Source organism: Carex rostrata, chromosome 22, assembly GCF_964058835.1.
Source record: "Carex rostrata chromosome 22, lpCarRost1.2, whole genome shotgun sequence".
Classification (NCBI taxonomy): Eukaryota; Viridiplantae; Streptophyta; class Magnoliopsida; order Poales; family Cyperaceae; genus Carex; species Carex rostrata.
The window spans coordinates 4,956,980-4,969,737 of record NC_135939.1 but is presented as its reverse complement, the minus strand read 5'-3'; the positions used below and the strand labels follow the sequence as shown (position 1 = coordinate 4,969,737).

At 34.7% G+C, this 12,758-nt stretch overlaps 1 protein-coding gene across 1 annotated transcript; it reads right to left on the bottom strand.

The window, feature by feature from the left end:
* Positions 1-4,834: 4,834 nt before the first annotated feature.
* On the bottom strand, positions 4,835-8,615 carry LOC144574366 (kinetochore protein NDC80 homolog). The gene is made up of 4 exons (XM_078324321.1): positions 7,443-8,615; positions 6,631-6,877; positions 5,884-6,030; positions 4,835-5,242 (listed from the first exon to the last, which is right to left on the bottom strand). Exons 1-4 carry the CDS (start codon positions 8,543-8,545, stop codon positions 4,997-4,999), a joined length of 1,743 nt encoding a protein of 580 aa, XP_078180447.1. The 5' UTR covers positions 8,546-8,615; the 3' UTR covers positions 4,835-4,996.
* Positions 8,616-12,758: the final 4,143 nt, after the last annotated feature.

The following is a 12,758-nucleotide window of genomic DNA, read 5'->3' as shown; positions in this document are numbered from 1 at the left end:
TGGCGGGCTGCTCAAGTATGTTCCAGTAAAGGGTTCCGGATCCTCAAAAGTGACTCAATTTTTTTAGTTTAGCTGTGGTCGGTGCCTATTCGGTGCCGAAAATCCGGACCGTTCTTTTAGCTTGGCGAAAATCTCAAAGCCTCCCCCTACAGTCACAGCAACTACCGATTGAATTTAAACTGGATAGAATTAATCTGGACCGTTACTTTTTTTAAATTGTAATTCCGATATCTGGGCGGATACGCACTCTAGCACAGGGGCAGTATTATTTGGAGGGTTGCGTCTCTTTAAGATTCGTGTTAGAACATTTTAGACGGTCTGGATAAAAACTCCAATTAGGTTGCTTCATGGGATCGAAGTCCCAGTAAAGGAGGTCCGGATCAACCCAAATGTCCTGGTCTTTTAATTTGGACGGTGAGGATCCAAACTCAAAATTTGGGTTCCTAATATTAATTCAGTAAAGGGGCCCGGTCGTCAGCTTTTGGACCACAGACACTTTTTTTCTGCATCGGTCAACGTAAACAATGGAGATGTCCAGTTGTAGTAAATTATCGGGGTCTTGTTAGCAGAAGGCAAAAAAGTCGGGACATTTTACAAAAAAAAAATTGAATTTTTTTTGTCAGAATATCTTCTCTCAAATTTTTTTTCACAAAATAACAATGTAGAAGTAGAACCCACTGAGGTTAAAATTTTCCTTCTTTTAATTTTACATCCATTCTTTCTCTCTCTTCGCTTCCCTACAAATCCTCTCGTTACTGTTTTTTCAATGATTTTTTTATCGTAGGAGGCAATATTTGAACTTTACTTCTTTATAAATGAAGTATATAAATTTTCTTTTATGACATATAAATGCAAATTTATTATTTATAATGCATATAAAAATAATTGAAAATATATTATGAAAACTTCACCTTTATTTCTAATAGAAATTTTAAGAAAACAATGTATCTATTAATTGAGTAGAACTAGGGTGTTCTTAAGCTCACCAAAGTGTTTGGTGAGCTTGACTCTAAAATCCGTCAAATCGGTTTCAAATGACGAATCCGAATCTTTGGAACACGCCTATTTTACGTGTGATGTGTCTACATGTGAAATTTTTAAACTTTCGAATTAGTTTAGTATAAAGTCAAGCGGTCAAAACATGTTCAAAAAATGAATGCACTAAAATTAATTTATTAACCTTCTAATTTTGACCAATTAACTTTATACTAAACTAATTCGAAAGTTAAAAAATTTCACATGTAGATGCATCACACGTAAAATAGACGGGTTCCAACGGTTCGAATTTGTCATTTGAAACCGATTTGATAGATTTTGGAGTCAAGCTCACCAAACACTTTGGTGAGCTTAAGAACACCCAGTTCTACTCCTATTAATTATATCCATGATACTTCAAATTTTACAACATGAATTTTACAAGAGAGATCAGAAAATAACAATAAATATAGTTTGATCCCTTTCAGTTATGATGTTTTGGATCTATCATAAATTATGAAATAGAGCAAATATATTGAGATGACACGTGTTTCTGAATTATAAGCTGCTAAAATTGAGATAACACATCCTTAGTTTAATCACAATAACTGTGGATGTCAAATCTCCTCAAAAATTACAAGAAGCTAGAATTAGCGAAGCATTAGAAAATTCACAAGACAACAAACTAAAAATAACCTCCAGATATTCTGCAGTATATTATATTATTAAATTATATCAACAAAACAAAACAAGTAAAAAAAACATTAAATATTGCTACAAAGTATAAATTATAAACTACATTTGTAGCCTTCTATTAACCCTTCTATACTTGTGCCATACTTTCAAATTCTTGCAATAAAAAATACATTTAAAGCCTTCTAAATCCAACAATTTTCATTTGAAGAGTCAATGAGCAGATTCAACACTAGATGCGATCTTTAGTTGTGGCACCTGCATATCTTATTTGTTAGAAAAAATATATATTTGAAATAAATGCAATGGTAAAATACCAATCATCACAAAATAAATGAAAGTCTGTATTATGCCATGTACCATGCTACTGTTCACCAGGACAAGCCAATATAAGACTACAAAGAAGACTGGTGAGTGAAATACTTGACATATACATTCTGATGACCTCTTGTTTATTTTCATGGAGTATCTTGAGGTTCATGTATTAATCTCAAATTCACATAGATTAAACCGACATGCCCAATACCTGCGAGATAAAACTTGCCGAGGACATATTTTGTCAATAATTTTAGAGCACAACTTAGATTATCATTTTTCTATAGTACGTCCTCACTACGCTGGACAAAAAAATTGATTTCTTCTGTAAATTAAAACACAGTTAAAAGGTTAGATTAAAAAAAAAAATCATAATGTATCGACATAGAGGCATGGAGCAAATCATCATTGTTTCATGGGTTTTTATCAAGCCCGGCCCTGGGCTGTGCAGTCAGGGCGACCGCCCCGGACCTCAAAAAATAAAAATTAGTTTGTATATATTAAAAATAAATAAACTATTAGAGCTCAAATTTTGTATATATAAATGGATCAAATTTTTCTATAAATAAATATGATTTATTGGCATATCAATAAAAAATATGACCGGTATTGGGTCCGGTTTAGTCGGTTTTGAACCAAATCAAATTAGTTTGGACTAAACAGTTTGATTTATTCGGTTTAATGGTTTGGTTCAGTTTGCTTTTTAAAACTGAATTATAACTTCGGTTCGGTTCGGTTTAAAAAATTTCAAAATCGAAAAAACCGAACCGGTCGAATTTGTATATATTATGAATTTGGTCCGGACTACCCCCAGTTTATTTCTTAATACCTCATTTATTTCTTAATCAATTGCTTTAAATACTTTGGTTTATTTCTTAATATACTTCGGTTTATTATAAATCAATTGCTTTAAATAAAAAAAATTAATATCTTTCGATTTGAACCGAAGAAACTGAAGAAACCGAAATAAAACTTTAGTTCGGTTCGGTTCAATTGAAACCGAACCGAACCGATGAACACCCCTACTTTCTTCCATAAGTACTTCAGCACCATATGTTTATAAGTAGTTTTTGCGTTTTAAAAGTCCAAATAGTCGATCCAAACCATTCAACCTAATATCCATATTAAAACGTGCTTGAAGACCTAATTTTACATTTTTTTTTAATTTTTTATTATTTTTTAAGGTAAGTAGAATTTTTTTTTATGGTTGAGAATCTTCTAAATTAATGAATTTTCTACCTATCTTAAAAAAAGTAAAAAAAGATTCAAAAAAAATGTAAAATTTGGTCTCCAAGCACATTTTAATATGGATATCATATTGAATGGTTCGGATCGACTATTTGGATTTTAAAAATACAAAAATGACTTAAAGCATATAGTGTTGAAGTACTTATCGAAGTATATTGGCCGGTCTCATAAAATTTTTGTATATATAAAGGGTCCCAAATTTTCTTCCGCCCCGGATTCCAAAATCTTTAGGACCAGCCCTGATTTTTATAATACTTTATTACATGTCTGTGCCATAGTGGATGGAAATTAGCATCCATTTTCGTAGTACTTTGTCAATGCATTGTCATGCGGAATGTACTTTGGCACAGACGCGTAATAAAGTAACCAGGGGCATTCCTCCTGACAATGCATTCACACCAACACAAATATCGATTTCTCTTATATGTAAAAATACATTTTATAAAATAGTAGTATTTTACCAAAATGTCAAAATATAGCGAGAATGTTATGAAATACAATATCCGTCCGTACATTTTTCTTTGAACTTGTCTCATAAAATATTTAAAAAGATAGAAATAATTAATTTTAAATTAAACATTTCTTTTTCAAATTAGAAGTGAAATTATTTGTCAATAACATTATTTACAAAAAAAATCAAATCCAAATGTTATTTGCAAATATTTAGGAAACAACATTTATTATTCGATATTATCACAACTTAGCAACAACATATTTGATACTACAAAAGCTGAACCTTCGTTTTTGGAAAAATACTTAATTAGTAAATGTACAACAAAATTTGCAAATAACATTTTGATTTGGAAATAATTATTCCAGAATTTAAAAAATAAATATTTCTACAAATAATATTATTGAAAAAAAAATTCACTTCTAATTTAAAAATGAGGAGGGATCAAGTTACAACAACCATTTTTTACATTTTCAAAGTCCAAATCATCGATCTAAACCGTTAGATGTGATCTCTTCAATAAAATGTGCTTGGAGACCAAATTTTACATTTTTTGTAATTTTTTTAATATTTATTAAGATAGGTACAAAAACTAATCAAATTCAGACAATTGAATTTTGTACCCATCTTAATAAATAATAAAAAAATTTCAAAAAATGTAAAATTTGATCTCCAAGCACATTTTATTGTAGAGATCATATCTAACGGTTTGGATTGACGATTTAAACTTTAAAAATGCAAAAAATAGTTGTAACTTGTTGTAACTGAAAAATTGTTATAACTTGACCCCTCCTCTTTAAAAATAGTAATATCTGAATTTATTTATTTTTAAATTTTTACTGTTGGACATTATTAAACAAAAATAAAATTGAACACTCTGAACAATAGCACTCAAAAGAACATTTAACCAGTTACATCCCAAAAAAAAACTATGCCACACTTTTTTCTAAATGCTACAGAAAAAAAATCAGAACACAAAATGTCAATACTTTGCCAAGTTTAAATCTCAAACCATAAAATTTCGTTTCAAACAGATTTCAATATGGAAACTGTACCGAATATCTGGCATCGACCATTCAAATTTCGAAGGTCAAGGATTTGACGCAAAATACGAACATTATTTACTTAGCAAAACATCACAACACCACTGGCTTTTCAGAAACTTTTCTAACCAAGGCAAGTTCAATACATTAGTTGTCAATATCCTTATTAAGAGAGATCAACAAAAACAATATTATATACACACGAAAAAAAGAGCCTGCAGTACAAGGACGAAGTAAATGAGTAAATAAAACTACACCAACATTACACTTTTTACTCAACTGGAGGGGAGCGAGCCCGCTTCAGGCCCGACTTGGGAACAGCAGAGTTCAGGTTCCTAGATAAAGCAGCCACCGAATCAATGTATTCGGCTAAGTCTGCCTTTGTCGCATCAGCCATTGACTCCATGGATTCCTTGAACTGGATTGCAGCATCCATAACCGCAATCACCTCATAAGCACAACGCTGGGTTTCTTCTTCAGCTACCCTAATCGTATCTCTTAGTTTTGTTTCAGCACTCTATCAAAAATCAAAGGAACAGACTATTAGTTCATGATCAACAAACCTACAGACTAACTTATTCCAAATTTTTTTAAAAAGCATTACCAATGAAGGGAAGGTAAACACTAGAAACCCAGAAGAGTTTGAGAACCATGATAATTAGCAAAACAGCTATCAAAATAAAATTAAACTTGTAGAAACATCTATAGTTTAGATATATCATGTATCAGACTTGGAGCAGTTTCACAAGCATTTGGTCATCCATGGAGTGCCAATAAAAATGAACTGTTAATTTTCCAAATTAGCTCGATCTATAATCAATCAGTTTAAAGTTACACCAAATCCAATAGAATCATAGACGGCATATCTAAAACTACAAAGAACATATCCACATTTTGTTTTTCTTGATTTTGATAAAACATCTTTCATCAATCAATGGGTTCAATGGTGCTCATGTGATTGGGATAGCAATATAGCATGTACTGGTACAATTACAAATGTTAAACTCACAACATTATGAAAGACTAGAAGGAGATACCGTACATGGAGTTGGCTTGATTAAAATGAAAAACAAAAGATAGCATATTTCCGGATCATTCAAAACTTTACTGTTCAGGTGGCTCCTCCAAACAAATACCAGCAAGTTAAATTATTATCACCTTCAAAAACTCTTGGGCCTCATTCTCGACGGAACTTAATTGATTCTCTTTCTCTGCCAAACAATCTGTCATTTTCTTTGTTTCAGCTGCACAAGTAGCTCTATGTTTCTCCACTTCATTTTTAACCAATCTCACGTGGCCTTCAATCTACAAAAAAATAAGCACTGTAAGATACTTTTGCAAAGATCTCTCATCATCTCTTACAAGTGGATCCTGCTCGACACATTTCTAGTGCTTGTATTAAAGGAAAAAAAATGATTTCCTAGAAATATGGAAGTCCCCCTCTGTCCTACAAAAAAAACAACATTTTCAAAAAAAAAAATTTTAATGAAGAACTACATGTCTACATATCAATCGCAAATTAACAGCAACAATGAACCTGGAAATTCTGATTTCTATTTAGCACCAACTCCTATTCATAAATTACTTTAAATGAGGAATTTTTTGCTTCTTCTTTGTAGTTATTTGACCAAACCTGGTATTTTCCATGATGCTTGATAACTAGTTCAGTGATTAAATTTTCTCTACTTCTAACCACAAGAAGTATACATACCCAAATACAAAGAGAAAAATTGTTTGGTGTAATTTGCACAATAGTAGAAGGTAATGTGATTTTAGCTAAGCTGGCCATGCTCAAGATATGCCCACATTATACCAGTTATTGTCCCTAATAAAAAGAAAATATAACAATATCTTGGCTGTATTGGTTACATATTCACAGTTTCATATTCTTAAAGAAAAAATAACCTCATCCAATCTGTCTTGAAGAGCTGTGAGGAGCTTCTTCTTCTCTTCAGGAACCTTACATTTATCTTGCAATTGCTCTTGCAATGCAATTGACTCCTCTTCCTTAGAAACTAATATGTTCTTCATTTCTTCTTCTAGATTTTTTAGTGTGGGCTTAAGCACAGTTCTGTAATCTGCACCAATAACCTCAGCTGGGGTGGATCCCTTTACATTCAGCATGTACTTGAAATCTATTTCAAGCTTCAGCCTGGAAAGTAGAAAAAATTAAAGACAAAGACAAAGGAGGAGAGAGAAGAAAGATTTAGCCCTTATGCAAAATGAAATTATGCAAGAAAAATCAGGTTAACAATAACTAAACTAACTGAAAGTACTCTATATACAACTGAACGGCCTTAAACTAGGTCTAGAAGGCATTATAATTAACCGACAAAATTTTTGAAACTATCTGACCTTAAAAAGGCAATTATATATTCGAACCTGCCTACTTTGTACTGCATGCAGATCCTAAAATTAGCTTGGATTGGAATATGCTGAAATTCATCTCTTAAGAAATTAAAATTTTCAAAAAATGGAATTATATAGGTTAATAATTGGATCCTTTATAAAAGCTAAACAACTATGCCAACATAAATCAAGGTAAAAACAGGAGCAGCATTATGCAGAACTAGGCGACATTAATTCAGAAACAGGAAAAAGGAGAGTGGGTTATCAGAATAATTAGGTCCTAACTTTGCTATTGGCTATCAGGAAATTATACAGGTAACTTTTATGCAAAGTAAAGGTTGTTCTGATACCCAAAAAAAAAAACTTACTTCTTAACAGCCAGATTGCACTGTTCAACGACAACCTCTAACTCATCTAATTTCTGAGCAATTCCAGCTTCAGCCTCCCACACCTTCTCCTCAGCAACACTCTTTGCATTCTTTGCTTCTTCGATATCTCTCTCCATCACTTGCATCTCCCGCTTCATCCTCTCCATATCCCTCACGCTCACCCCCTGCGTGCCTATCCTATTCTCCAGCTCATCCTTCTCCTCTGACAGCCGTTTGTGCTCCTTGTTCTTCACCTCCAATTCCTTCATCAAGCCATTACGTGTTTCCTCCATTTCACGTAACCTTTGAGTCCAGCTAGAGACCACTGCCTCAAATTTCTTCTTATCCTCAATAAGAAGCCCTCTCTTTTTCTCCAGTTCCTCCCTCAAGGAAGGCCCACTTATTGCAGCTGCAAGTTTTGCCTCGAGATCCGCAATCTCCTTCTCCATCCCTTTGGCCTGCTCAGCCAAGATATCGCTGTGCGCCCGCACCGTGGAAGCATATTTTTCATCAAGCTCCTCTACAGCATCGTCATCACCAGAGAGAAAGAGCGAGTAACTCTGAGTGATGTACGGTAGTAAGTCATTTGAAGTGGAACTAGGAGGTTGAGATTCAGAGAGGTGATCGCTCACACGAGCAAACTGTGAGAGCCAGTAGAGCACAGCAAGAATCTTTGGCCAGGTATGAGGAGCACCGGGTGCCTTAAGAGCTGATTTGTTTATCTTAATGGGACAGTTGAGAATTTGAAGAAAGAAGAGCAAGTCTTCCTCAAATCCCTTTTCAGAGATGGGGTAGTCCAGGCGCTCGAGGAGGAACTTGAAGGCGGAGACAATGTCACGGACAGAGGGGAAGGGGGGGCTGAGGGAGAAAGGGGCACTGAGGTCAGCGAGGTAGGAGTTTAAGTAGGAGAGAGCCGACATCTGAGAGCCCCGGTCGGAGAGGATGGTGGAGGAGACGGAGAAACGCGTGCCGGTGGAGGAGGGTAGGCTGCTGACGCTGGCAGCGTCGGAGTCGCGGGCGCGGTCGAAAGCGCGCGACAAGTTCATCGACGGGACCCCGGAACTGGGGGGAGGTTGCGGAAGGCGCCGCGCCCCTGGCCGCATTTTTTCTCCGAACTAGGGTTTGAGTGGAGTAGTGTGGGTTCTAATTTTCCCGCTCGGCAGAATGTGAGGTCATTTTTTTGAAAAAAAAAGGCAATAAAGCCCATTTCATTTTCATGAAATCAAAAGGTTAAATTACAGCCAATTCAAGCACGTGAAACCCTCACTGATCTTCTAAGAGGTCAGGCAACAAAAACCAAACAAAGATAAATGCTCTCCATTTAAGAGCCCACCACAACACAGAAATAGGGAAGAATTTTTTAAGATTAAGCCACTGACATTTGGGCTGAAGTAAGTATAAACACCACCTAAAGATGCAAAAACACAAAATAATTGTAGTCATCTTCATTCAATTGGAGACCCAATACCCCTGTCTAAAGGCACCATCCTAAGAGCTTGTTCACCATGATCACTAGTCTCATTGAATCCACTGTCAGAATATGGCACAGCCAGGTTGTCAGCGAGGTCCCATACCTGTAGAGGAATTGCATTGATGTCATTCAGGAGCCAAACGAGAGCAGCTGCTTTAATCTTCTTGTCCATGTGCCCTGTCCAATATTCAAAAACAGAAATAATCAATAGAATGAGAGATCTAACCGTTTTAGGTGAATCAGATTGGAAGCATATCTCATTGCGATACTTCCATAGTGTCCAACTAATTGCACTTAGAATAACTAAAAAACCTTTTTGTTCTACAACACTAAAAGTAGAGGAAAAGTGAAAAATATCAACAATGGTTGTCCATGTATGAAAGAAATCTTGAGTTTTCCCTAGCAAAAACCATATTTTTTGCGCTTGTTGGCAATTGAGAAATAGGTGGTTATTATCCTCAACATCAAAACAGAAGTGGCATTGACGATCCCCATTCCATCCCCTACGAGATAAATTTTGCTTAGTTAAGATTCTATTATTTAATAGAAGCCAAAGAAAAATTCTGATTTTGGGAGGAATCGGCAATTCCCATACGATAGCAAATTGATTGTCATTAACTCTCCGAAAGTTTAAAATCTTGTAGATCGATCCAACCGTAAACAAACCTATGGTGGTCCATCTCCAAGCAATTCTATCTATATTATGAGTAAAACTAGGGGAACTAATTAATTGTAAAATATCATGCCAATCTTATAGTAGAACCCCAGCAAGTGTTCTTCTAAAATGAATGGCATACCCTTGTGAGTTTAAACACTTCAGCTATAGAGATAGATTTATTGGAGCATATAGTGTACAATTGAGGGTATTGAGTTGCAAGGGTACAATTACCATACCATAGGGTATTCCAAAATTCAAGATCATATTGGGAATTAGGAGTATATGTAACACTGAGTTGACCTAACACATCTAACTTGATAATGTTTGACAAAAAATGAGAGAACTGTAAAGGTGATGGAGAATAGTATTTAAATTGAATAACAGTTTTCCATAAGGCAGAATATTGAGAGTTATGAAATTTCCACCACCATTTCAAAAGTAATGAAATGTTCATTTCCTGAAAGTTAAGAATGCCTAAACCACCGTGGGTTTTGGCCAAACAAGCCTTAGACCATTTAACTAAAGCGTATTTTTTCCTAGACTTACCTGAACCTTGCCAAAGAAACTGATTTCTAATGGTATTTAATCTTCTTAAGATTGTCTTAGGGGCTCTATATAAAGATAAGGTATACAGGGGTATCGCTGAAAGTACTGAATTAATTAGTGTTAATCGTCCACCTAAAGATAAAAGTTGGCCTTTCCAACTTTGTAACCTATTTTTCTACTTTATCTATAAGGAATTGCCAATTGGCTATAGTTAACTTTCTATCGTTTAAAGAGAGTCCTAAGTACTGTAAAGGAAATTGTCCTACTTTACATTGAAAAGAATGTGAGGTTATGAGAAGACTGAAATGTAATTTGAATTCTCTTTTTCAAAATTTGATCGCTTATTTATTGTTCTGTTTCGAGAGGGAAGAAGACCGAATTCGTATCCTTTGAGATATCTCAAACTTTGCATGACTTTACGGAAAATTTGAACCGTTTAAACAAGTTCTGCACGAATCTCAAATCACAAATAGTACACATCCCCTGCGTTATCACCGAATAGGCACCGGACACGTCGGTCACGTAAAAGTTGAGATATACCAGAGGATACGCACTCAAGAAGACCGGTCTCCCAGTGTTGGGATTTGAGATCCTCCCAGGCAATTAGTAAATCTGGACTGTTATTTTAATAAAGCACAAATCTCAAAACATACATCTACAGTCCAAGGAATTCACCTACAGACGCCTGGGAAACTGTAGGTGTACGGTTTAATCTGGACCGTCTATTTCTAATTTTCTCAGTCAAGTACCTGAGTGGATATGGTTTCAAATTTTAATGCATAAAACGATTATTTGTATTCTTTTATAGGCGAATCAGATCCTCTCCGGTGCCGTAATAGGGAATCTGGACCGTTCCTTTAATTTTGCCCGAATCTCAAAGCTAGGTAAAACTGCCTCTTACTGTAGTGCGAATGTCAAAACTAGAGGTGCTACTTTTATCTGATTACCCTGATCCGATCTGGAACCGAACCGAATCCGATTAATTTGGATAAGATATGGTTTAAAAAATATAACCGATTAAATTATGAATACGGTTATAAAATTAATAATTTAATATCCGATCCGAATCCAAACCGGAACCGATACTGTAATAGGTAGGATATGGGTTTCATTTAATTATCCGACCCATAACCGAATCCAACCTGATACCCGTATAAATACCCGATAAAACATATATTAATAACTATTAATATATAACAATACAACTTTGCATATTAATTTTTGCATAAGCCGTGGTGAGCCCACTAGAATGTGAGAAAATAGAATGTAGTCACATATTCGCTATGTTTATACACATAGATGGATGCCAAATTTATTCCTTCCATAACAGCCGCATTAATTTTTTAATTAAAATTTATTGCTATGAATATATCCTTCAATATTTGTCTTGATATCCTCTGCATAATAATGAAAATTTATTGCTCTCATTGATATGTCATTTCTATAAATTATTAGTATTTTATTCATAGATTTTTTAAACCATAGAAAAGAAAATCATCATTTCTAATATTTTACTTTCTAAAAATTATATCTCTTATTCAATATTTTTATTTTCAAAAGTTATTTTCTTTCCATCCTCCTGATTTTTTTGTGACATATACCCGCTCCTGATCCGAAACCACTCCGTATCCAAACCGAACCCGATAATCTACAAACAAGTTATGGGTATCTGTCTACCCGGAACCGAAAGGCTAGACCCAAAATATCTATGGGTAGATAGGTATCCGGATTTGGACCCGACCCGATTTGAAACAAATAAGTATATGAATCGAAATTCGGATCTGAACACTTTTAGAGTACGGGTTCAAATATAATAGTATCCGGACCCGATCCGGCCCGATAGCACCTCTAGTCAAAACCGGTGAGAGTTAATCTCAAACCGTAAGGTGAAGGGAATCTTTTGCGGTACCTGGGAGGACACTTTTCCTTTATGGGCCGGTGTATTTGTTTTTCTGAGCTTAATATATATGCGACCGGAAAGCCTGCGGCCTAGAGGCAATTCCCAAAAAGAAAAAGATAGGAGTTGAAAAGGGGAAACAAATCTGCTGTGATTCTTGAGAATCACTGGATCCTGCTTTTCTAAATCTCCCCATTCATTTGTTTTGAGATTTGTACATATAAAACAATAGATTTTGAGATTTGTGCATTTTAAAAAATAGAGGGGTGGATTTGGAAAAGCAGTACCCTGTGATTCTTTTGAGAATCGCAGCAGATTTATTTCAGTTGAAAACGATATGAAGACGGAACAACTTGTGCACCGGTGTATCGTCAAAATAATAATACAAAAATAGTACTGTTCAAATTAGTATAATAATTTAAAAGTAGTATTAAGGCAGATGATGAATATTAATTACTTGCTATTTAAAATGGTATTTAAAAATATTAACCGTATTGTTCTTATAAAATGTTGGGATAGTACTGAACTACTGACCCAATATTATTTGAAGAAATACACAAATATATAAAATAACAATATATTTTCGAATTAATTCTATTTTCATACAGTAAGACATCCGCTAGGTCTTAGTAGATAGATATCTCCATTCTATTATTAAGCACGTTGGGTGTCCGATCCGCCAACGGCTACGATTGAGAGATGAAACTTCGGATTTGATCTCAACTCTCTAATTACATAATTTGT